General features: G+C 45.6%; 1 protein-coding gene across 1 annotated transcript in view; it reads right to left on the bottom strand.

The window, feature by feature from the left end:
- Positions 1 to 8399: 8399 nt before the first annotated feature.
- Arhgef12 (Rho guanine nucleotide exchange factor (GEF) 12) overlaps positions 8400 to 26549 on the bottom strand; it is a 115466-nt gene continuing 97316 nt past the window's right edge. Inside the window, exons 29-40 of the mRNA XM_013009508.1 lie at positions 25701 to 25801; positions 23485 to 23562; positions 22336 to 22411; positions 21462 to 21629; positions 20371 to 20458; positions 19826 to 19912; positions 19621 to 19700; positions 18873 to 19103; positions 15578 to 16048; positions 14038 to 14351; positions 13103 to 13172; positions 8400 to 12595 (exon numbers count right to left, since the gene is read on the bottom strand). Of these exons, the coding sequence (XP_012864962.1) occupies positions 12585 to 12595; positions 13103 to 13172; positions 14038 to 14351; positions 15578 to 16048; positions 18873 to 19103; positions 19621 to 19700; positions 19826 to 19912; positions 20371 to 20458; positions 21462 to 21629; positions 22336 to 22411; positions 23485 to 23562; positions 25701 to 25801 (1775 nt within the window). The 3' untranslated portion in view covers positions 8400 to 12584. The remainder of the gene's footprint in view (positions 12596 to 13102; positions 13173 to 14037; positions 14352 to 15577; positions 16049 to 18872; positions 19104 to 19620; positions 19701 to 19825; positions 19913 to 20370; positions 20459 to 21461; positions 21630 to 22335; positions 22412 to 23484; positions 23563 to 25700; positions 25802 to 26549) is intronic.

Genomic DNA, 26549 nt, shown 5'->3' with positions numbered 1-26549 from the left:
TGAGCCACAGCACCACTTCCAGCTTTTATTTCTGCTTATGTGGTGCTGAGGAATCGAACCCAGGGCCTCATGCATGCAAGGCAAGCGCTCTACCACTGAGCCACCTTCCCAGCCCAGGTAAGCAGATCTTAAAGCAGCATTTCACTAGTTGCCAGCTGTGTCCCCATGCCTGCTCTTCCTCCGCTTCAGTTACCCCAGGTAGGTGCTGTTACTACCTATGTGTTAGAGACCTAAACTGCTCCGGAAGGAAGTAGCCCCACTGGGTGAAACTCAAAGTTTCTGCTCCTGGAAGGAAGTCAATGTCTGCAGGAAGCTGGTCAGAGATCACTGCCAGGTATAGTGGCTCATGCCTGTAATCCTGGCTACGCAGGAGGCTGAGATCTATGGATCTCAATCAGACAGGAAGGAAAGTTGGTGAGACTGTTGTCTCCAATTAACCAGGAGTAAGAAAGATGATGATGATGATGGACAGCAGCAGCTTTGAGTTTTCGGACCTTACCAAGTTTCCCCTTTCCATCTCAAAGAGCACAAGGAGGCCGGGCAGGAGGCCGGGGGAGGGGCCTCTCCAGGGAGAAATGCTTTCCTACCTCAGGCGCAGAGAAAAAGGGTGTCATCTCAATGCAACAGCCAACCCTGAGATATCAAAACGAAGTTGTCAGTCTCCAGATTTCCTCAGGGCGATTGGTATTTGGAATTTATCCAGAGCAGAGTTCTGTCTGAACAGTGACATTTTAAATCTTCCTACTATTTTGTGATGACACGGAGATATTTTAAAGGTATTGGAAGGCAAGAAAAAAGTGTGTGCATCAGGACTGGGAAGGTGGCTTAGTGGTAGAGTGCTTGCCTCGCATGCATGAAGTCCTGGGTTCGATTCCTCAGCACCACAGAAAAAGCCTGAAGTGGTGCTGTGGCTGAAGTGGTTGAGTGCTAGCCTTGAGCAAAAGAAGCTCAGGGAGAGTGCCCAGGCCTGGAACTGTCAAAAAAAAAAAAGTGTGTTGTATACAGTATGTGACTATATTTATGTGTACATATGTATTTTTTTTCCAGTCCTGGGGGCTTGAACTCAGGGCCTGGGCACTGTCCCTGAGCTTTTATGTTCAAGGCTAGTGCTTGACCACTTGAGCCACAGCGCCACTTCCGGCTTCTTGGCAGTTTCTTGGGGACAAGATTCTCATGGATTTCCTTGTCCAAGCTAGCTTCAAACTGTGATTCTCAGATCTCAGCCTCGTACGTAGCTAGGATTACAGGCATGAGTCGCCAGTGTCCAACACAGCTATATATTTCACATATACGCATGTCGACGAGCTATTATATTTTTATCATGCCAGAAGTTCTTGCAGCTCAACAGTGCCGTCGTTCTCGGAGTAGCTTCTATCTGCCAGGTATGGGCTGAGGCACTACAGGGTACAGAAGGAGAAATTGGACAAGGTTTCTGCCTTCCACAAACATAGTCTAGTGTGCATTTAATTTTACCTCCCAAAGAAAGCTTTTGAATTTTATCTCATAACAATTTTCAAGAGCTTGGTTCCCTTTGCGGGATTCAGAGCGGTGAAAGGAATATGGTAGGAGGATTTTTGCTCCCCTAGGCCAGTTTCCTACCCACCCCAGTGGAGGGCGGGGCAGGAGCACCGCGGGAAGTGAGCTCGGAAGAGAAGCCGTGCCAGCTAGCTCCTGCTGCAGAGAACATTCCATATTGGAGACTACAGAGTTAAATGCGCTCTTCTCCTCCTCCTCCATCTTCCAGATTACAGGCAAAGGTCTTGATTATGTGTTCGCTGTTTGTTTGTTGCCAGGGCTGGGGCTTGAACTCAAGGCTTCATGCTCTCATTTGGCTTTTATGCTCAAGCCTAGAGGTCTACCACTTGAGCCACACCTCCACTTCTGGACTTTTGCTGGTTCACTGGGGATAGAGTCTTGAGGACTTTTCTGTGTGGGCTGGTTTTTGAACCATGATCCTCAGATCTCAGTCTCCTAAATAGCTAGATTGACAGACGTGAGCCACCAGCACCCAGCTCTAGAAGAAAGCAAATTCAGCTATCTTCAGCTGGAAGGGACTCAGGGAAGATGTGGTAGAAGCTGGAGTCACAAACTTAAGCTCTCCTCTGTGTTGCTGCACACCCAAAATCTGACTGAGTCACAGGGCTGGGTTGTTCGCTCAAATGAAAAGGTGCGAGGTGCCTTGGGAGAGAAGAGCTCCCAGCCGAGGCGGCGTAGAAGTAGAAGCAGCGCTCAGCCAGCTGGCAGGAGCATCTCACACCTACGGAGGGAAGTCCAGCAGTAGGGGCAAGCAGCGGGAACCTGCCTGCCTCAACCCTCCAAGTCCCAGTCTGTAAAGAAATTTTGAGTGTTTGGGCACACGGAGGCATTTCTTGTTGAGAACCAAAGAATCAGCCAGGGAAGGGGAAACACACTAGGCGTGAGGCCCTGTTTGTCGATGTACAAGCGCTTTTCTCTAAGTGCTTAGCCCTGCAAAATGCAATCATTACTTAAGTGCTCTATTGACGGAAGCAATGCTATCGACAAACTCAAGTGTTACTAGGGAAATAGCATTAATGGCCTTGTTGAGAAAGACTTGCATATCTACCAGGAAGAGAGCTCCAGTGTGAGGCCAGTCTGGGTATATGAACACATGCATGTGCGTGCACACACACATACCCACACACCCGCAGAGGAAAGTGGAACACACACACACACACAGCATCTCAGTCTATCCACTCTCTTTATGCCTCAAACACAGAACACAGCGGAGCGCAGCAGCCCCCCTCCCGTCTGGCATCCAGTGCTGCTTCTCAAATGCTAATTAGCGAGGCCCCTGCTTGAGGTGATATGGTTGCCTTCAAAAATATTTTGTATGAAAACAGAACAATGAAACTTGTTGAATTTGTTTTAAAGGAAGGGGGATGATGGGGAGTAAGGGAGTGTGATTGAAGGGGTGAGGGGTACGGCACATCATCTATGGGAATGTCACAATGACTCCCTCATACAGCTAGTATATGCTAATAAAAAATCTTAATTAAAAATTTTCTGGCCAGGTGCCGGTGGTTCACACCTGTAATCCTACTCAGGAGGCTGAGATCTGAGGATCAGGGTTCAAAGTCCCCCTGGGCAGGAAAGTCCGTGATATTCTTTTTTAAATTTTTTTAAATTAAAAAAAAATTTTTTTTTTGATCCGGTCATGGGGCCTGAACTCTGGGCCTGGGTGCTGTCCCTCAGCTCTTCAGCTCAAGGCTCGCACTCTACCACTTAAGCCACAGCGCCACTTCTGGCTTTTTTCTTTTTGCTTATGTGGTGCTGAGGAATCGAACCCAGGGCCTCAGAGCTCTACCATTGAGCCACCTTTCCAGCCCCCCATGATATTCTTATCCCCAATTAACCACCAGAAAACTGGAAGTGATGCTGTGGCTCAAGTGGTAGAACGCTAGCCTTGAGCTGAAGAGCTAAGGGACAGCACCCAGGCCCAGAATTCAAGCCCCACAACCAACAACTACAATAAAATATATAAGCAAACAAAAACAAAACTGAAAATAAAAGTAAACGTAGAACAAGATCAAAAATACCTATATATAGATATTTATACAAGTAACCAGCAAAATGGAAAGTTGGGCTTATTTGGTATGGAGGTGCAGGCCTAATTCTAGCACTTGGGAGGCTAAGGTAGGAGGACTGAGAGTTAGAGGCTGGCAGAGACTGCTTAGCAAGACCCTGTCTACACAAGAAAAGATTCTTATTGTGCAGTAGTGATAGAAGAATCTGTTCTCTGGCATTGTTGGCTAAAGAAGTAGAGCCAAGCACTGGTGGCTCACACCTAGCAACTCCGAAGGCTGAGAGCTGAGGATATGATGGCCGGTAGCCAGGCCAGGGAGGAAAGTCAGCAGGACCTTTAAATTTAATGAACCACAAAAACAGAAGTGGCAGTGTAGCTCAAGTGGTAGGTGCCAGCTTTGAGCGAAAGAGCTAAGAGACAGCGCCCCGGCCCTGAGTTCAAGTCCCAGTACTGGTAAGGGAAGAAAAAAAAAATCTGGAAGGTGGAGGGAATGCCTTCATGGGTAGAGAGGACTAGGTTTTCAGGCTCCAGTTAAACCCAGTGAACAGGGAGACAGCGGCTTCGAGGGGCCAGGCAGTGCTCGGTGAGGAGGCGGGCTCCGGGGGCCCAGAGCTGGCTCATTCTCCCACTTATTCCATAAACTCAGGGCTGGCGAATGGCTCAGGCACGCTTAGCATGTGAAGTGTCCAGCATCAAAAGAAAATGGAGTACACAAACACACTGGATACACACAAATGCACATGTGTGTGGGGCGGCGACCTCTACCCTAACCTCCCCCGTGGTCATGATGGGGGAGAGGCCCATCCTCCATGCACCTCTGCTCACAAAGAACCTCCTCCTATTGCAGCCTCGCTAGCACCTGCTCCTGGTCAACCCGTGCCAAGATGACCAAATACCTGGTTAGTAACCGGAAATGAGAGTCGTCTTTCTCATACTCGGAGACCCGGCCCCCGCAGGCCGGCCTGGCACACACATACGGGCCCTCAAGTAGCCCGAGCCTCACCGAGCCTAAGTGAACTCAAATCCACGCTCCGGCTCCTGGAGGTGCAGGCTCTGCTGGTCCTGAGCCAAGCCACCAGCTTTGCTTTGGGCCAAGTGAAGAGATCAAAACATTCTTTGTAGAACGAAAGCCATAGGCAAGACCAAAATAACTGGGGGGAGAAAAACCACCCACTTAGCAACTTGAAAGAAGAATCAAAAGTACATCCTTACTTTTATAAGTTTAAGTGTCTCATTTCTCTCTCCCTCTTTGTCTCTCTGTCTGTCTCTCTCTCACATTGTGTCTGGTTTTATGTATGTCCCTGGCTTCCGATGTGTCTTCCCTCCAGGACAGCATCCAGTGTTTATTAATTTAATAGAAAACATTTGGAACAGATTCTCGAGGCTGGAGCCACTGTCCACTCCGTGCTGTTATCGTAGTAAGAGCTGAAGCTGTGCGCTCCCAACTCCACGCACACACTATTATGCTTTGTGTTCAACAGAGCACAGGGTTGACAGTTAATAAATCCTGGGTAATAAACATGGACGAAGTTCAAAGTACCACTATGGGAAAGTACCACTCAGCACACAGTCAGGTGAACAACGCCCCCTCCGCAGATCTGATCTGGCCACACATGCAGGTGCCTCCCCCTGCCCTGTTCTAAGACGTGGACTCGGGGTGCAAACAGATGCATGCATACCAGACTTCAGGCCTCAGCGGGGCCTTAGGGAGAGGTAGAGGCAGGAAGGCTCTTTGGTTCATTTCTCTTCCCAAATGATGGTTTAAATGTAAATAAAGCAGAAACAGCCTACACAATCAGGAACGATTCAGTAGACGCAAAGCCACAGAGCGACGACAATCACGTCGTCGGTGGCAGGCCAGAGGAAACGGATGCTTGGTCCGGCCCATGGCCAATGACAGCAAATGGAGAAAAAGATTCAAAGCTAGAGTCCAGAAATCCAAATTGGCCCCCATGTTAATTTGAAACTGCTTGGGGGTGGGGGTGGGGAAAAGAAAGCAACAGTATTTCCAGCTGAGAAAGAGCTCGTTAATATCCTCACAAAGCAATAACTGCACATAATAGGAAATATGATGATGTCTCCCGAGAACAGAGAAATGCAGATTTATTCTCCCATCCATGCAACTCAGTTTAATACAATCTAGTCAGTGGAGCTGAATAAATACCAACAAGGCTAAAACATTGATTAGGAGAAATACTGCACACTACTGACATCCACACACAGACCAGATACAAACAAAAACAAACAGCAAGCGGGCAGGGAGAGGAAGGAACTCTGGTGATCTGCGGGTACAGCTGCCCAGCAGGGAAGGGCTTCCGGTGGGGAAGCAGGTGGGGCACCCCCTTGGTTCGAGGCTATCGAAGGTTGCCTCTATTGGCTTCATTACAGTGTTTTATGAAGCAATCAAGAGACATCTCTGGCGAACCTCAGGATCGCATTAGATGCATACTGTAACAAATGGCTTCCCAAAGGTTGCTGGAACTTGAGTAAAAGGTCTCCTGTGCGTGCCGTGGTGTCACATCATTTCAAAGCACATGTCTAACCTGAGCCCAAATAAAAATCAGATGTCTGAGGTAAAGAACTGAGAAATTCAGAATGGCTCCTTGCTAGCTACCTTCATACTGGACAAACTTCATCTCTGTAGAGCTATCTCTCTTTCAGTCACTGAAGATCACTGGCTAGGAGGAAGGTCCAGATCAGCTATCTCATGCTAAATACAGCTGTTTTCAAGTCTCTTAATCATCACTAGATCTTGGGGTGAAGGGACTGAAAGGAAACATGAAGTTCCGTGCTGCTGTGCCCCCAAACTCAAGCTGCCACTCACAAGAGGACACACATCTCTTGAAATGGAAAACAAAGTCACTGGCAAATTGGAATAGTATAAATGCATCAGAAAGCAGGTGCTGGTTGCTCATGCCTATAATCCTAGCTACTCTGGAGGCTGAGGTCTTAGGATCCAAGTTCAAAGCCAGCCCAGGCAGTAAAGTCCTTGAGACTCTTATCTCCATTGAACCACCAAAAAAGTCAGAAGCAGAGCTGGAGCTCAGGTGGCAGAGTACTAGCCTCATGTGAAGAAATGCTACGGGACAGCCAGTGCCCAGGCCTTGAGTTCAAAACTCGGTGCCAGCAAGAAATTCACGACTGTGCCAGTAGATCCTCAATGAGATTCTGAAAGCACAGAAGCAAGCCCTAGGCTCCCATAGCTCATTCCACTTATGGGGCAGCCCTGTGCAGCTCCACTATGCTGGGGCTCCAGAGCAATGCAAACACAATGTCACAATGAAGCTGTCACTCAGGTCTTGTGCTGTGGGGACCGGACAAGACTTGGCGAGACTGCTGTTTCTTTCCACTGCTGTTTCTCAGTATGGTGTTGCTGTTGCGGCCTGCTTACCTCGCAGGCTGCCAAGTCACAACACACCCTTGCAGAGGGCTGCACGGCCATGCTTCTGTGCACACACTGTGGCATTGGGGAAGTGAACTGTCAGCCTGACGTCACCAAGTGACGTCCAAGTGAAGTCCAGATCGGCTGACATGTGGAGACCTGGTTCTTTAGCCACACAGAGGCCTGGAAACACTAGGAAGGCTTGCGGTGTGGATGCACCCCAGGACTGCTGTCTTCCAACCCTCCACTAAGCACAGCATAGACAGAGGTGGGGAGCCAGCGGGCGTGGGGACAGGTACTCCTTGTCTTCCACTTTGTCCCCTAACTTTACTGAGGAATGCACCCAGGCTCCCATGACGCAGGGAAAATGCTCTGTGTCTGAGCAACATCTCCAGCCCTACAGTTCTATTGCTAAAGGCGAGGTCTCTCTATGTTGCCAGGCTGGCCTCAAACCTGTGAACTCCAGTGATCCTCCTGCCTTAGTCTCCCCCATACTTGGACTACTCCAGCAGCCTATTGCACCTGGTGCCAAATTCAATACGTTATCATCCACATGCCATAAATTTAAAGAAGTACATTTCTAACCTCTTTTAGTATATTCTCAGGTTTCTTCGCTCCTAACCTCATTCCCATGAACATTCTCCCTTCTCCCCAACCTCTCTCTATGGAGTTATGTGTTCTAGAGAATTCACACACACGAATCGTGTCACACGCACCCTTCTGTGGTGGCACTCTCCCCTCGGCATGCAGTTCTCAAGCTTTATCATGTTGCATGTATCGTATCGCATTCCTTTTTCACAGCACAATGTCCCACGGCGTGGGTATATATTGTTGGCTCTTTCTTCAACCGATGAGCTCCACGGTGTTTTCAGCTCTGTACACTCGGCTCCTGTCCTTAACCAGCCTGGACACCTCATGTGTGACTCGGCTCCTGTCCTTAACCAGCCTGCACACCTCATGTGTGTGACTCGGCTCCACTGGCTCTAGACCTGCTGTTTCTATAACTTCATTTTGTGCTGGTCCTGGGGCTTGAGCTCCGGGTCTAGATTCTTCTTGAGCTTTTTTTTTTGCTTAAGGCTGGGGCTCTACTACTGATGCCACATCTCCAGCTTTTTGCTGTTATTTGGGAGTCTCACAGATTTGTCTTCCCAGAAGGACTTCAAACCTTGGTCCTCAGAGCTCAGCCTCCTGGGTAGCTAGGATGACAGGCAAGAGCCATGAAGAGAGTGATATGTATTATATTTTACTGAAGCTGTTTTAAAACTGCAAAAACGCTTCCCCGCTGCAGGGAAGCTGTGGCTGCTGCCATTCTGGTGGAGGTTCCAAATTAGAGGTTGGCAGGCCAGCCTCGGCAGTGAGGCCACACTGAGCGGGGAGATCAGCACAGCTCTTCGACAACTCAACTTCTCCACAACAACGTGTGAAGTAAGAAGAATCAATACGAATACAAAGAAATAAAAGTCACATACTTGGTTCTTTTAAGCTTATTTAATATTTGAACTCTTATTTTCTATTTTCCCAGACCCCAGAAAACAGAAAGTTTTTAGATGACCAATATTTTGTTCCAGAAACATACAGCCTTATCAGCTAAATTCATAAAAGAGCTATTTTACAAAGGTACATCTGGATAATTAGAACAATAAAGTCTTTTAGGCATTTCAAAATGTGATCAGTAAAAATACATGATATTAATAAAGTTTTTTTTAAAAGATAGTTCCAGATTTCTTTAAAAGCAATTTCTGTTAAAGAGTACATGATTGCATGGTGAATAAGGAAAACAGAATGTTCTGGAAGGAAGAGGTTTGTTAAACACAGCCAGCCGTGTACACTGCCCATTTCTGTAGCTCGTCTGCTTAGCAGTTGGAAATGGAGGGGAGAGTTTCTAGGAGGTATTTTGTTTTTTATTTCCTTACCCATTTATTATCAAGACCCTCAGTTCAAATGAGGAAGGTATAAGGAACAAGACAAAACAAACTCTCGTACAGAACAGTTTTGCAGAGCACTCTGAGAAGGGATGGAAGTGTCAGGAAAAGAACACAACTGACAAAGCAAAACCGTGGGGGGGGGGGGGCAGCCCACAGGAAGCCGTGTGAGTTCCTGCTAACTTGATATTGGTACTGGAAGGCCTCAGGCCACAGGGTCACCCGCCATGATGGGGAAGGAAGCAGCTACCTGGCTCTGACTCGTGAGTGGAAGAGGCTGCCCTTCCGAGCAGGGTGCACCAAGCCAGGTACCGCACCGCAGCAGCCTCTTCAAAGGGGAGAGACACACGAGGAACTCAGAGGACGTGAGGAGACACGCAGAAAACTCAGAGGAAGTGAGGAGACACACGGGAAACTCAGAGGACGTGAGGAGACATGCGGGAAACTCAGAGGAAGTGAGGAGACATGCGGGGAGCTCACGGGAAGTGAGAAGACACGAAGGGAACTCACAGGAAGTGAAGAGATATTCGGGGAACTCACGGGAAGTGAGGAGACACGCAGGGAGCTCATGGGAAGTGAGGAGGGGACACATGGGGAGCTCACAGGAAGCGAGGAGATACGCGGTGAGCTCATGGGAAGTGAGGACACATGCAGGGAGCTCGCGGGAAGTGAGGAGGGGACACATGGGGAGCTCACGGGAAGTGAGGAGACATGCGGGGAGCTCGCGGGAAGTGAGGAGACATGCGGGGAGCTCGCGGGAAGTGAGGAGGGGACACTCTTTCCTTCAACTTCTAAAAATCAAACAAAAAGGGCTTTTCTCTACTATCCCAGTAACTCTTTCCTTTTTCCTCCCCAAATAGCAAATAAACAACAACAACCAAAAATCTTTTAAAAAGGAAACTCATCCTTTCTAGCAGTTGTTACAACTTCTTTTGGGGAGAATAAAGCCAAGAAAGAATAAAGCTCATGAAACAAACCTCCCATGCAATACAATAAATAATTACAATTCAGGTGGTAAGAGCCAATGAAACCCCAGTAGTCTGCATCAGCTGATTTAAAGTATACAAAATACATGGATAGGGCGATCATCATGACTTTGAATTACAGCGCTTTGAGGGCGTGCTGGTTGGTTAACTCTGTCCTCTGAGAAGGAAGGAGACATCCAACTGTAATCTGCCACTAAAAGCAAAAAAAAAAAAAAAAAAACACTGACCCATAGCGAGGGCAGGGAGGCAGGGAAGGGCAGGGGGGCAGGGAAGGGCAGGGGGGCAGGGAAGGGCAGGGGGGCAGGGAAGGGCAGGGGGGCAGGGCGGCCGTGAACAAGCAGCTCTGCGGCTCTGGGCAGGCCGCATTGGGCTTCTCTGGTACGCTCATACAGAACCCTAGCCACGGAGCAAGGAGAACACCACTCTCAAGCTAACCAGCCCTGCTCAAAGGCAAGAGGAATGAATGCCTCGTCTATCATCCTGCCAGGAAGATAGAACATAAAAGTCAATCGCCTATGATTATGAAGGCTGCAATGAAATGGAGGGCGTTGAGAGGAGGGAGGCTGGGCGGGGAGGAGTAGCTGGATAGGAGGGACAAGAAGATGGAAGGTACAGAGGGACTGTTCCAGAATTCACTTTAGCTTTGTTTGAAAAATCTAGATATTAATTTATTTGCTAGAACTATGGTTGCAGGTATGCTTCCAGTTAGCACTATTATATAGTTCTAAAGAGGGTGAAAATGTAGAGGACAAAGGCGAATCGTCACAAGGGACAAGGCAGTGCTGCATGGGAGGGAAGAAGCCCAGGCCTGGCCAGCCCGCACTCTGGGGATGCTGGGTGAGCGTGGTGTCTAACGCTGAGATGCGTGTGCCCCACACTTGCTGTCTGATGAATGCCCGCCCTGCTGTTTACTGTGAAGTGGCTACAGGTATAATGCTTATTGTAGTGGGAGTGACAGTTATTTCCAGCAGCTTTGCAACCATTTGGTTTCTACTTGCTTCTCCTAAGAGATACAGAAAGTTCCACATCCCAAGCTTCATTTATATATTAGCTTGTGCTTCTAAAATTTTAAATCTTCATTTTGAGTTCAATTATACTTGGCCTGTGACTCAAAATGTAGCTCCATTTTCTAGATGAGGTACACAGATCCCAGCGAACCCTAGGTGGGCTCCAAGAGGGCAGAGGCAGGAGTCTGGACAGGTGGACGCACTCACGTCCTGGGGGCGTCTAGAAAAGCAGCCGGCAGCCCCGACCGTGGGCGGTGAGCAAAAGCTTCCTGAGGAGGCAGGGTGCAGGGAAGAAGAAAGTGACATCCTGACTCTTGCTCCCGAGGTCAAAGGACACTACTAAGGATGGCCAATGCGTGAACTTTCTGCGCATTAACAGAACTTAGATATTTAATACATGGTTTTGTTTTAGTTGGCAAAATACTCCCCAAATATAGTTACCCAATGCACAAAGAAAACCACAGCAAGCCGACAGGGCTGCGGGAGCTCTCAGCGCACCGTGCTGGCGCCCACTCGCAAGGGGCTGAGGGTGACTCTGCATCCTCCAGCAGCAGCCATGACCCCTGGCTGCCGGCCAGGCTGTGGCTCCACTCTGGGGCTGCACCCCAGCAGTGAAAGGGAGCAGCTCTCCCCCTTCTCCACCACCTCCTCTAATGCCCTCAGCTCTCCTTGTGACTCCAAGAGCCCTTTGGCACCATCAGTGCAAACAATTACAGTCAAACCTCCAGGTACTGATATGTACTGGCCTATGATCAGCAGTACCCGTGTCCAATGACAGCCCTGGTTCAACTCAGCAGTGATTCCATTTGGACAAGCCCCACCCCGCCCCTTCAGCAACCCACCACCTGGAAGCACTGCCACCCGTTCCTTCTGACTTCCTGCTCAATCTGCAGGGTGATTTTACACAAGTGCCAGTCTAACGTGTAACCATAAAAATGAAACAATACCAAGAATAACAAATTTATAGTAAAGAAAATAAAAATTTGCTTTCTTCTCCCCCCCCCCAAATCCCAACCCTCAATAGAAAAGACAATGACAGAAGAAAACACACCCATTTTCAAGTGCCTGCCATTTAGTATGTGGAGGATTCCCGTTAATCAGGGGAGCTTACCTCAGATGGGCCGCACACAGCGTGCGTCCTCTGCACACGGAGCCCTGAGCCTCACCGTGCCGGGTGACCTCACAGGGGCAGCCTGCCACCCAGCAAAGGCCAGGCCTCCTTCCGCCCACCCTCCTCACTCCTGCTGTTGCCTCTCCACCCCGCTCTCACCCCTGCCCCACCCCGTCCTGACCTCTTCACTTCAGGAACAATGGGTTCTTGGGTGTATTAAGTACAATGTCTAAAACTCACTATTCAATTAAAACAAAACAAGGCAAAGTCAAAATTAAAATGTGCTTTCAAATACGGAATGAAGTCAAATAAATACATCTGATTTTCTCTTTTTCTTACGCCTAAGTACAATTTCATATCCTACACCCAAAGCTCTGTACATTTGGTTTCTGTTCTGAATCGAATGGATTTGCAGTGGTGAGGAGAGGAACATGAGGGAATGGGCGTTCCCTCACTGACAGACCAGTGCGGCTTCCAGGCTGAGGACACGCCCCTGGTGGGCACTGCTGCTTTCGGGCCCAGTGCTGCACGGCAGATCCTGTCCCACTCTGCATTCACACTGGAGCCGGGACATGGTTCATACAAGGCCGATGCTCGGAATCCAACAACCTGCAGTCACCTCCAGCGCACTCTTAACTTTGATCTGAGAAGAACAAAAAGCAGTGCAAACCACATTAAGAACAAAGGAATGTGACCGAGAACCCCTATGCAATCTGGGGCTCGTCATATTTCTGGGTCTGAACTGCCCCATCTGGCAGAACACCAGCCACGGAGCACCACTGCCTGGAGCATAGACTGGCCTGCATCCAGAGGCCAGGGGCTCCCCGTGAGCAGAAGCCTCCAAAACAGTTGGGCCCAAGCCCCCTCACCAGGAAGGGGGCTGCCTTGAGCCAGCACAGGAAGTGGTTCTCCAGGCTTCCTACCACTCCCCTCTACCTTCTGCTTTTAAAGAGTAAAGAGAGGGGAGGGGCTGGCAGGGAACTGACAAGTGCAGTTCTCTGAAAGGCAGAGTTAGCAGACAGAAGCTTCTCCTAGATATATAATGGTTACAAATAAGATGGACAAGAAAGGGACTCTCCTTGGGTTGTCCCATGAAAGAATGCTAAATTACTTATCCAGGGTAAGTCTAGGCCACAAGAGCTTCACACACCTGAGTGCTTTTCTGTGAGGGCTGAGCCAGCCAGCCTTTGGCAAAGAATGCAGTAGCTTTCCTCCACCTTCTGTAAAAGAAAACCCACAGGTTTGTGTTTTTGTTACTTCATGTGGATGGCAACAGAATAAAGAAAAACTATCAAAAATAGAAAAGAAAAATTTTTATATTATAGATTCGTGCTCTCAAAGTTCAACTTTAACACAAATCATTAAAAGCTGTCAGTAGGAAAGGAAAAGTCAATCTTTTCTTTCTCTGAATGACTAGCTTCACACTTCTCCCACCCCGGAAGTCACCCTGAAGAGGCCGGTGGCCCTCAGCCACAAGATGACACAACCTCAGAGCTGAAAGCATACTAAGGGAGACTAGTCTTTGGCTAACAGGCATTTTTCAGTGCGTGCGTAAAGCCTCCCAGTGAAGTGGCGTCCTGAGAACAACATGTGGGCTCCAGCAGCATGTGGAGTGCCAGCTGCAAGCGGCCTTTCCTTGGAAGCTGGCCGCCACTTCAGCTTTGAACCAGAGATACCTTCAGCTACCAAGTCACAACACATTCTGCTCACAGCCAGGTTTCTGCATCACTGGAGCCAGGGGAGCACCTGGGCCGGGGTGCAGCAGGGTCATAGCACCACCCTCTCGGTGCAGCTCATGCGGCCAACCCAGCTCAGCCCACTGCCCCAGCCCTTCCTGCTCTTAGACTCAGAAGCACACACAAACACAGTCAGAAAACTACAGTTCTTCCCACTCCCATGATCTGCTGCAAGATAAACAGTGTTGCTCTCAGCTTTATACCGAAGCCCTATCCATAAATAAGGGTCAGAGAGAAGATACAGATCTAGAGCATGGCCACGTCTGTTGACATCGGCATTTCAGTCACTCCACATTTGCACTCTGCTAAGTAGTTTTCTTAAGGTCAAGAGCTATGGAGGTTGAGGTACCTTTAGGTGTTCAAGGTCAGCCTCTATCTTATGAATATATTCCAGGATCTGACTCTGTGAATCTGTACAACAGGGACTCTGGATCTCAAAACAGGAGCCCTCCAAAGTCCCCCAGCGCCGACGGCCCAGGAATTCCGGGGTGAATGGTGAAGCTGCCCCATCAGAATGAGCGCTCTGGGGAGAGGGGCGCTGCAAGTGGGGGGAGTCCGCAGAGGGCAGGCCCAGCCCGGGCTGCAGGGCGAAGGATGACATGACCTCCTCATCTGTGGAGCTCTCCTGCACCGCTTCATAGCCATCGAGGATTAAACAGTTTCCTGTTGGTAGAGACAGCCAGGGTGAGGTTACCACTGCATCGGGAAATCGTGAAGTGTGGGCTCTGAGGACAGCTCGGAAAGCTACTAAGGAAGCAAAAAGCCAGAATTTTCTTACAACTAAGCAAACTTTCATGACAGCTTCTGAATGATTCCATACTAGTAGCATTTTGAAAGCTTAAATGGAAACTATGAAGTCCCTTCCTATAGGATCCTACAAGGTCTCACCACCACCTTCTGAGCCTAACACCTTTACCTGGTCTCTTAACATTTTCCCCTCCACCCTCCATTCCCTAACTACAACAGCCTGCTCTTGTCAGGCACCGGCAGCTCATGCCTGTAATCCCAGTGAATTGGTAGGTTAAGAGCTGAGGGTTGTTAGTCAAAGCCAGGCTGGGCAGAAAAGTCTATATTAGGCTCCCACCAACTAACTAGCACACAGATCAGGCCTGGAGGTAAGACTCAAGCAGTAGAGCAAAGAAACAAAGCAAGAGCACAGGCTCTAAGGTGAAGCCCTGGTAATGGTATATGTATCGTGTACATACCTGGACACACACACACACACACACACACACACACACGGAGCTTGCTCTTGTATACGTATCGTGTACGTACATGGACACACACACACACACACACACACACACACACACACACACATGGAGCTTGCTCTTGTATATGTATCGTGTACGTACATGGACATGGACACACACACACACACACACACACACACACACACACACACACACACACACACACACACACACGGAGCTTGCTCTTGCCAGGAAGCTGAGCGTTCTCTACTCTGCTTGAACAAAGCTCTGGTCATGCACATGGCTTTTCCCTCACTTCATTCAGGTTTCTGCTCAGCAGAGCCTCTCTTGATCTCCCTGTCTGCCCTCGTCACTCTCTGCCCAGCTATAGTCAGATTTATTTCTTTTCTCAATCTGACCTCTGTTTGTTTGTTTTCTTATGTGCTATTACACTTTCTCTTACTGGCACTTAAGCTTCATGTGGACAGGAGACTGCGCTGCATTTTATTCCCTGCTGTATCTCCCAGCTCCTAGGATGCAACCTGACACAGTGGACTCAGCACCTATGAGTGGCATGAGGACACAAACAGAACCAAACATAGAGCTACATACGCACACGAACATAGATAATGCATTCCAGCATACGAAACGATCAACAACAGTAAGAATTGAAGTTTAAATGTGAAAGAAACATGCCTGAGATGCGTAAGGTAACATCCTTCTCCTCCTTTGTCTCCGCTCCATCGCCTTCTGGTAGGTTATCCTCACCATGGGCTTCACGGGCATCAAAAAAGTGCTCTCCACTCTCATCAGGACCCCCTTCCGACTCCGTGGCCGGTGCTGCTGGGGTCAGAATCATGTGGTCCATTACTAAAATGTTACTTGCCTGGCTCTCTTGGGATGCCAACACTACTGAATCTGGGGGAGCAGAAGATTCAGTTGAAGTCCGTGGACTGTGACAAGTGGCAAAGTCACCAGTTCCAGTTGTAAAGGACACCTGTCCATCACCAGGATGATAGGCCTTGATGTGTTCTGAGTTCTGGACTCCACCATCTGCCTGCACCCCCTGAGACGCTGGCTTGTGGCTTGGGAAGTGCTGCCAGGCCTCCTGAAGGCTCTTCTCGGTCAAGACAAACTGTTGTACCAGCAATTGCTTCAACAAACCCACTGAAGAGTTGGGATGTGAGAGAGCCAAAAAGAAAAGGACATTCACAATCAGAGCCCCGCACAACCAGGATTAGCGGCACCAAGTTACCATTATCTCTAAAACTAAAACCTTTTAATAACAAAGAACCAAAGTATTATCATCACATAATCGTTGTTGATGTTGCTGTGCACAAAAAAGTGCCACTTTTTAGGGAAGACAACACTAGCCAGACCTACAAAAATCAAATACTTTGAACAGGGAGAGGCTCTGTTCACAAGCCTCAGGTTCACACACCGGTCCTGTGTTATTTTCTATATAATTGGACCAACACCCAGTAGGGGCTTAGGATACTGAAGGCTATGTAAGCTAAACCAAAATCCTATAAGTTCTGATTTTTTTCTGGGAGCAGACTCTATAAACATAGAACTTTTTTTTGAGGCACATTGAATATGTAGTAATTAAAAAAAAATCTCCCTAACTGAGGAAGGCAATAAAAATGTCTTGTAATAAAATTTAAATCTAATGATTTTAACTGGGCGCCTGTGGCTCATGCCTATAATCCTAGCTACTAGGAGGCTGAGATCTAAGGATCACAGTTTAAACCCAGCCTGGGCAGGAAAGTCCATAAGACTCTAATCTCCAATTAACTACCAGGAAACCAGAAGTAGTGCTGGGCTCAAGTGATAGAGCAGTAGCCTTGAGCTGAAGAGCTCAGACACAGAGCCCAGACCCCAGCGTTCAAGCCCCATGACTGACAAGAAAAAAAAAAAATCTAGTGTTTTTTGTAGTAGTCTATGTAACTTGAAAAGGTAACAGGCTGTACACCAGGTTTTTCCCTCACTAGTGGTACAGGTCCTTCAGGTTGCTGAAAATAAGAAGCAATGTCAGGAAGTGGCACTGTGGCTCAAGTGGTGGAGTGCTAGTCTTGAGCTGAAGAGCTGAGGGAGGCCCGGAGTTCAAGCCTTATGACAGGAGGAGGAAGAAAGAAGAAGAAAGAAAAAGAAGAAGAAAGAAGAAGAAGAAGAAAGAAGAAGAAGAAGAAGGAAGAAGAAAGGAGAAGAAAGAAGAAAGGAGGAGGAGGAGGAGGAAGAAGAAGGAGGAGAAGGAAGAAGAAGGAGGAGAAGGAAGAAGAAGGAGGAGAAGGAAGAAGAAGGAGGAGAAGGAAGAAGAAGAAGAAGAAGAAGAAGAAGAAGAAGCAATGTCATTGGATATGGGCTTAAGAAAGGAGAAGAAGAAAGGAGGCGGAGGAGGAGGAGAAGGAAGAAGGAGGAGAAGAAGGAAGAAGAAGGAGGAGAAGAAGAAGAAGAAGAAGGAGAAGAAGAAGAAGAAGGAGAAGAAGAAGAAGAAGGAGAAGGAGGAGGAGGAGGAGGAGGAGGAGAAGGAGAAGAAGAAGAAGAAGAAGAAGAAGAAGAAGAAGAAGAAGAAGAAGAAGAAGCAGCAATGTCATTGGATATGGGCTTAATTCCTATTTTGCATGGCTTTAGGTAAGCAGTGCCCCTGTAGGTCTGAGATTCTGACCGCCTCCTTGCCTTTCTGCCCTACATTCACTTCCAGAGAGAGGCCACGCAACAAGGCCTGACCCTGAATTCTCTCCCCAAAATGCTAGCCGTAAAACCCCAAATTCCTGCTTTTCACGTTCTCTTGAATGGCTTGCCACTCATTATCTTAATCTTTTCGTTCCTTTTTGGCAGTCCTGGGATTTGAACTAAGGGCTTTGTACTTGTTAGGAAGGTGCTGTACCACTTGACACAGGCCCCAAACCCTTTTAGCTTTAGTTAGTTTGGAACAGGGACTCCCATCCATGCCCAGGCCCAGCCCTGAACCCCAACCTTCCCAATCTCTGCCTCCCAAATAGGATTACAGGCATGAGCCACTCTGCTCAGCTTTAATTTTGACATTTGAAAATGGAGCCCATTATCTCTGCCAAATAAAAGGAAAAAATAAATAAATAAGGTGCAGTAGAGGGAGGTAGGGGGCAGTAGTGGCGCATCTCTGAAAGCTTCCTTCCACTCAAATCCTTCAGTAGCTCTCAGCCGGACCAATCTGTTTTTATTAGTCATAGCTAGTATAGCCAGAGCAACTTTTCTGATTTCACCCACCTCATTATAACAGAGCGGTATACTATCTTCCCTTTTTAACAGTAATTTTCAGCCAGTTAGGGGAGGCAGCTAAGAGGTAAGTGCGTGCGTGCATGCGTGCGTGCGTGTGTGTGTGTGTGTGGCGCACGCGCTTGCACATGTGCACATATGTGTATAGTGTGGGATATGGTGGAAAACATACTCTCACAAGAAAGCTAGAATACATGTGGCTTGAAAAAGCTCTTACACCACTGCAATGCGTTGTTCTTAAAGAGGACCCAGGCCAGTCCTGGGAGTTCAGAAGAGCTAGCCTACATCTCCCTCTCCCCAGCTTCTCTCACACCCCTTTAACTTGCAGTGTAGTGTCTACCACGGGCTGGCCAGACTGCTCACCTCTCTCTCAACAGTTGGAAGTTTTCTGCCTATACCAAACCATTGTTCACATCTGAATGGCATCTGTTCCACATACCTGTTTGAATCTTACCCCTCCTCAACATAATGATCACATTTCTCATGCTCTCTACTGCATACTCCTCTGGTCAACTAACCTAAATCGATTCTGACATTCCTGCATTATTATCATTTGCACATTGACTTTCAAAGGTGGGAATGAGAGGAGGTGGGTTTCTATATCTTTCCAACTAGACCCTAAGTTTCTTAAAGGGAAAAATCATCGTTTCCACTTCCCTGGATTCTCCCAAATGGCTGCTCAATACATTATACAACTCTCAAGCTTGGGAAGCATGTGCAATACAATAAAACTTACAATTCCTGAGTGCATCCAGAGCCCACCGCTCATTTGAGACCAGCAGGTGTGGATCTGCGTGCGTGAGCTCCTGGCTCCCTCCACTTTCCTTCAGGGCCTCTGCACACTGCTCCTTTGCCAGCTGTGCTGCAGTCACAAACACTTCATCTGCCTCCGACTTCTCACCAGGACTCAGTGAATGACACTGAGGTTTTGATGAGATTAAGGGAGGTTCTAGACCCAAATCTCTATCTATGTAGTAGAGAAGAAGAGGTAAGGCATATCATCTTAATAAAACTTCTAATAGGAAGCATTTGGGAAATATGTAGAAAACAACTCTATGACACAAGCATTTGGGAAATATGTAGAAAACAACTCTATGACACAGGCTATATCCACAAAGCAAGCAGCATTTCGAGCAGTGTTAATTACACCAGTACACAGAAGGTCCATAAGCAAAGTTGGCAGTTGATGCTAGAACCTGCACAAATCAGGGGCCCCATAGTATTTTGCACTTTACTAACAGACCACATTCCTCCAGGAAAACTCATGCTCAGAGCTCACCTAGACTCTGCTGAGCGGGAAAGCTCATGCTCGGAGCTCACCTGGGCTCTGCTGAGCGGGAAAGCTCATGCTCGGAGCTCACCTGGGCTCTGCTGAGCGGGAAAGCTCATGCTCGGAGCTCACCTGGGCTCTGATGAGCGGGAAAGCTCATGCTCGGAGCTCACTTAGGATCTGCTGAGTGGAAAAGCTTATGCTCGGAGCTCACCTGGGCTCTGCTGGCCAGGGGCTGAGATGTCGCGGCGCTCCACTTCTAATCTGGGTGGTTCTTCCTCATCATTGTCTCCTCTAGAGAAGAGAAGAAATAATCCTTTAGTTTTATGAACATCACTACACCCAAATATAAAAACTAGCCACTACTTTTCCGAGCAAAACCACAAACTCAATCCCCCTGCAGCACAGGCACCACTCACTCGCACGGGTGTGACTCCGGGAGGGGGATCGGCTTCGTAGACTGCTCCTTCACTGACGCAGCCATTCGGCAGATAAGGTCCTGCCAGCTTCAGAAGGTGAGAGCGAACCCCAAAACAAAAGAGAAATACCTTGGTCAAACTTGAACAACCTTGATGTTCGGAAAGGAGGGGTGGGGAGGAGAGCAGAGAATGAATGAAGGAACTGTTAAATTTCTTTATTTTGATAACCTACTTTTAGGTAGAAGGTCTAAATATACTTCAAAGGAAATTTTAACATTATGGATACACCACCCATTTAGAAATTTCATGAATACTTTCGAGAATTTCTTTCCCTGGGAAAATTTACTTTTAATAAAACAGAATAAAAATGTTAAAAATCAGCCTAACAGGGAACAAGCACTTAAATGTTTCTAAAAGAATATACAGGAAAAACTTAATTTTGATATAATTTTGGTTTTAGAGTCCTATTATAAAAACAAAGTTTGTGGATTATTATGCTGGGGATAATTATTAATTACAACAAGGCAGATAAATATGATACATACACAGTCTTTTCAGAAACTGTCTGTGCCACCAATTCATAAATTTGAGCTCCATTGTCTGACATGGAGATGACGAATAAGGCTTTGTTATCTAGAAAAGAATAAGGCAAAACTTACTCTACCACTTTAATCAGCGACCAGGAGGGATATTTCTAAGGTTGTCTTAATTTGGATAAAGGTTGCATATTCACTTTGCAAAAGTTCATCAAATTAAGTAAGCAACTTAGAGTATGTCACACTACATAAATTTCAATGTAACCAAATGTACAACACACTTAAGTATCAGAATCCAAATCACTAAACTGAATGTTTATTTTGAACTGCTGCTTGGCTAAGTTTTTACTTGGAATGTCTAGTCAATAGTGAAGAAAAGAGGTCACACATTTACTCTGTCAGCATGAAATTAACAAGTTCTGAAAGGATCTCATTATACAACTAAATATAACTTGTCATTATAAACTCACTTTAAAAAAACTCAACTATAAGCCGGGCGCTGGTGGCTCACGTCTGTAATCCTAGCTACTCAGGAGGCTGAGATCTGAGGATCGCGGTTCAAAGCCAGCCTGGGCAGGAAAGACCGTAAGACTCCTATTTCCAGAAAACTGGAAGTGGCTCTGTAGCTCAAGTGGTAGAGCGCTCGGCTTGAGCTGAAGAGCTGAGGGACAGGGCCCAGGCCCAGAGTTCAAGCCCCACGACCGACAAAAAAAAAACAAACTCAACTATAGCCACCTCTTCAGATTTGCTTTGTTTCCACCAAATCAAACAACATACACCAGAAGCAAAAACCTCTCATTGGAGAACCTCTCCATGCACTATCTCTCCACTGGTTGTCTATCAATGACTGGAACATGGAATAAAGTCCAAAGCAATTTCAAATACACAAAAATCACTTAAAGAACCTAGGCACCTTACATAATCTTGGGATATAAACTTTTAATTTACTTTCTTAACGGTAAATAAATGTCATTCAATTTTTCCTAAGTACATGAAAATAACAAAACTCTCTGGAGACTAGTTGTGCTGCTTAACCAACACCAGATAGCTCATTCAACTTTAGGGTCCAGCAGTCAGTGTCCTCCAGTGGGCATACTTGCCTGTTGCCACTTGTCGAACTAACACTGTGTTCAGCTTGATGACAGGACTGAAAGTGTGTTTACTGTCAGCTGTGGATGCCAGAATCTTGCTGTGACACCTCAGCACCAGTCTATCATCCTGCTTCTGTAGCAATACAAGGATGTCTTCCAGCAGCAATGTATATAGGTCTAGAAATAAAAATGCAGAAATGGTACACTGAGATGTATAATAAACTTTGCAATGATTTGATAAAGGAAATTATTTCTGGCACTCTAACAAACTTAAAAACATTCATTTGTATATTGTCTTCATTCTTTATTGAATGTCATGGAAGAATCAGTCTGTAATCCAAGACAAGTAAAGGGGTAGTCCCTCACCACTGACAGTTTTTGTTGTTGTTGTTATTTTATTTATTATTTTTTTGGTCGGTTTTGGAGTCTGAAATCTGGGCCTGGATACTGTCCCTCAGTTCCTCAGCTCAAGGCTAGCACTCTACTACTTGAGCCACAGCACCACTTCTGGCTTTTTTTTTTCTGCTTATGTGGTGCTGAGGAATCGAACCCAGGGCCTTATGCATGCAAGGCAAGCACTCTACCACTGAGCCATCTTCCCAGCCCCACCACTGACAGTTCTGACAGGTAGTGGCAGAAAGTCTACTACAGATACTCATTAGATACAAGAATGAAGGAAATGAAGCTGAACCATGACCAAGTTTTCTCCTCATTCCTATGTGAATATTGAACACACTTCACACTTAATAAAATAACACAAGCAGATCTTCTATCAGTGTTCCACAAGCACTGTGAATGATTCTTTCTTCTTCCCTCTGGCATGAGGAAACTTTGCTGTTCTCTTCCTTCCTCTACTTTACACAAAACTGATTATCAGACTTACCGATAGTTTTATCTCTATTCACCTTCCAAACCAAGGGCCCTTCATGAATCATCTTTCTTTTCGTTAAATCCAAATTCTGCCAAAGAGAATTATATAAATATTATTTTCAAGCATATCTCATCAGTGGAATGATATTCCATGTAATTTAGTTTCTTTTCAAAATCTGTCTTAATATAAAAGATACTTCTACATTCATTTGCTGTAATCAGTCCTGAAAATGGAAAAGTCGATGTTAAAATAACCTACATAAAATCTAAATCTCCCAAATTTCACTAGGTTACAAAGCACTTGGTCACTACATTTCTAGCTCATTCTTTTTTTTTTTTTGGGGGGGGGTGGTTTAACTGAGGATCGAACCCAGGACGTTGTACTTGCTAGGCAAGCGCTTTGCCACTGAGCTACATCCCAGCCCTCAGCTCATTCTTAAATGAATGCTGCATGTGCTTATCTGGAAGAGGCTTCTAAGTCCTAAAGTTTTCATTCCAAAGACAGTTTTAAGGAACAGCATTCATCATGAAGAGTCCAAGGACTCTTCATGCTTGTTCTATCAATAACTTATTAGTAAGACAAGCACCTTTATTATTAATAGGAAAATCTTTCTCTTTAAGTTAAACTGTTACATATGACAATGAAGCCTATTCTAAAGCAGATCAAATCTGCCAAAACAACTACTAAATAACCATCTGAAATGGTATAAAAAGACTTAAAACCTTAATAAGTTAATTAATAAAAATCCCAGGTATAAGAAGCGGCAATTAACAAATGCTTTACACTATCATCCTTGTAATGGTTTCAACTTTAATGCTTTTCAGGAACTTCATGGAAAAATAATTACATTATTGAACTTTACCCAATGATGTGGAAAGTTCTTGTAATAAGGAGTCAAACTATGAAACAGTCAAATTAAATTTACTAAGAGTTAGTTCCTTAACTTTCTGACAATTCCTATTGTCTACAGTTCTTTCTCACAGATTTTCCTCAAATGAAAGATAAAGGTAATCTTCACAGATCAGACATTTAAAAGGCAGAATAAAACCATAAATGTAGATGATCTATGAAAAAAAACCCTCCATCAAATGATGGATACTCCCTGCCAGGTCTTTAGTACATTTTGATTTACTTTTAAAATATGATTAGACTATATCTTACCCTGAGCTCTTCAACATTTGGGTACTCTGACAACTTGAGATTGGAGGTATCAAGGCGACGCTGATAATCTTCTAGGCGCTGAAATTAAGACAGAATGGAGCAAAGGTCATTGCTTTGGTCATCAATGATCTCTCTGTTCCTAAGTCAAATAGAAATCTTTGGTTTTTTTTTTTTTTTTTTTTTGCCAATCCTGGGGCTTGAACTCAGGCCTGGACACTATCCCTGAGCTTCTCTGTACTTAAGGTTAGCGCTCTAGCACTTGAGTCTCAGCACCACTTTCAGCCTTTTCTGTTTATGTGGTACTGAGGAATTGAGCCCAGGGCCTCATGCATGTGAGGCACTGAGCCACATTCCCAGTCCGTCAAATAGAAATCTTGAATCTGCACTTTCCTGAGCTCAATGCAACGCCGCACATGATTGACAACTCAAGTCTTTCTTTAAATGCTTCTTCTCTTGGCTTTTGCACTCTACACTCTCCCACCTTCCCTCCTGTCTCTTCAGCTGACACTCTTTAATATTCTTTTCAAATTCATTGGCCTCTAACTACCTTATGCCTATTTTCTGAATATGAAAATCATGCCCTTAATTCAAAACTCAGAAGGTAATATAAGGCACACAATAAAAAGAAAGTTTTTTGTCCTTCCCACCTCCCAGCTTTCTCTAAAGAAGCAAACACAAATGTCCGTTTCTTGGGTTGCCTGTGAGAAAAAATCCTATGCAAATAGACTATATGCATATATCTATGTGGATTATGTGTCTGAGTAGATCCTTTTAAAACAAGATGCAGTGCAGTAATAGATCCATGTATGCATTCATTTGTTACTTCCGTATATATCTCTCATTCCAATCATAACAATGTAAGCACACGTGTTCCTCAGTGTGTGTGGATAACAATGTTTCTTGGACACAGTTTCCCATTACCATAGAATGATACCTTACTTTTGTCAAAAGCAACAGTATTCAACTCTGGGAATGAAGTATATAATTTATTGAACTCTGCCTTACTAAGAGACACACACACTACTTCCAATCTTTGCCAATAACAAATAATACTGTAATAAAGTGGTCTTCAACATATTCATTTGTGCATCCATAAAGCTATACTTGTAGAATAAATGTTAAAATCATTGGATCAAAGGGTACATTAACTTTTCCTCAATATCAAAACCTAATAAGTACATGGAAGAGTCTGAATGCTTGTAGTGAATACCTACCTAACCCAAACTTGTCATTCTCAATTGTATTTGTTTGGGTACATATCGATCGGTATTTACTCCTCTGTCTATAGTATTTGACACATTTAAAACAGATTTTTAGCCAGGCATCATGGGCTCACGCCTATAATTCTAGCTGCTCAAAAGGCTGAGATCTGAAGATCATGGCTCAAAGCCAGCCCTGGCAGCAAAGCTCATGAGACTCTGAAAAAGCCACAAGTGGTGCTGTAGCTCAAGTAGTAAAATACTAGCCTTGAGCAAAAGGAGCTTAGGAACAGTGGCCAAGCCCAGGGTTCAAGGCCCAGGACAGTCAAAAATAAATAAAATAAAATAGATTTTTTAGACCTAAATATGTTTCCCTTACATATTGTAGCATGCAAACCATTAACAATAGTTCATTTTGGAAAAATAAAACTTACATGGAATGAAGTGCACATATAGCATCCAATCTTTCCATTACTTAAACAGACCACAGTGCTTTGCATAAAATGCCTGGGCTTTCACACACACGGCTCTATTTCTCCCTCTACTCTGGGCTATCATCCTCTTCTACACTGTTTTTGTTCATTTCTATTTATCCTTCAGAGTGTGGCTCCAATGTCAATTCCACAAGAAGGCTTTCTTGGAGGGCCACTACCTACAAGCCCCACACAAGGCTAGGTCCCAGCCAAGCTCACATCACTCTGAAACTCCTTCACAGCCATGTGTGATGGCAGCCATGTGTGACTACTCTGCTGTCGGCTGTCATGTGCTCATATTCTCAACCTCTTTGTACCCTGTGACCAGGAAAGAGAGCAAGTTGTACAGATGCGTGCTGAATGAACTAGCAAGCAAGCAGCTACCAATGTACAAAAAAAGTAAAAAAAAAAAAAAAAAACACTCTAATACTTTGTCATAAACTGATGTGGATCCATTACAAAATCAGTCAATTTCAGATTCTGGGTAATGGTAAGTTAATGTTCTCTAGCACCACCCTATACCTTCTTGCTCTCCCTTTTTTACCTGTTTGTTTTCTGCCTCCTTGACAGCCTGATTTACATAATTTAAGATCTGACGACAGTGATCCGCAGCTTTCTTCACTTTTTCCCTTTCTGTTGGCCATTCTAAATATAAAGAAATAAAAAATGTAAAAGGAGATTAAGGAAGAAAAAGAAATGTGTATACACAGAGACATGTGAGATGTCATTTTATGAAAAAGTTAGAAGCACATACTAAGACCTTTAGTATTTTTATGCCAGATTAAAACCTATAGCAGAATCTCAATTCATGTAGTTTTTAGACAGGTGAGATTTCTGATGACACTACTTTTGAGACTACAGAGGCATGTGGGGGTATACTCTTATAACCCTAATACTTGGGAGGCTGAGGCAGGGAAATGTGAGTTTGAGACCAGCCCAAGCTACAGATCCTGCCTACAGATAACTCCATGGTAGGATGCTTGCCTAGCATGTGTGAAGTTCTGGAAGGAAAGAGACAGAGGGGAAGCGGAAAGACTGCTAAGTATGACAGCATGCACCTGTCATCCCAACTACCTGCGATGGGGAGCACAAATGAGAGGAGAATAAATGGGAGGACTAAGGGCAAGGCGAGCTTCAGCCCAAAGGTCCTATGTGAAAATAACTTTAACAAAGGAAAGAAAATGACTGGGGATACAACTCAGGTGGGGGAGTGCCTGCCTATAAAATACAAGGCCCTGAGTTCATACTACACCCCAAAAAAAAATCATGTACAGATACAAAACATTTCTTACACCCAGTATAAACCTTCTTCAACGGAATTGGAGATGCTAGAGCAAGGATGGACAAACTTTTCCTATAAAAGACCAGATTATAAATATTTCATACTTTGAAG

The sequence above is a fragment of the Dipodomys ordii genome, unplaced genomic scaffold (assembly GCF_000151885.1).
Source record: "Dipodomys ordii isolate 6190 unplaced genomic scaffold, Dord_2.0 Scaffold10, whole genome shotgun sequence".
Classification (NCBI taxonomy): Eukaryota; Metazoa; Chordata; class Mammalia; order Rodentia; family Heteromyidae; genus Dipodomys; species Dipodomys ordii.
Note: the sequence above shows the minus strand (reverse complement) of the source record. Positions and strands in the feature narration are given on the sequence as shown.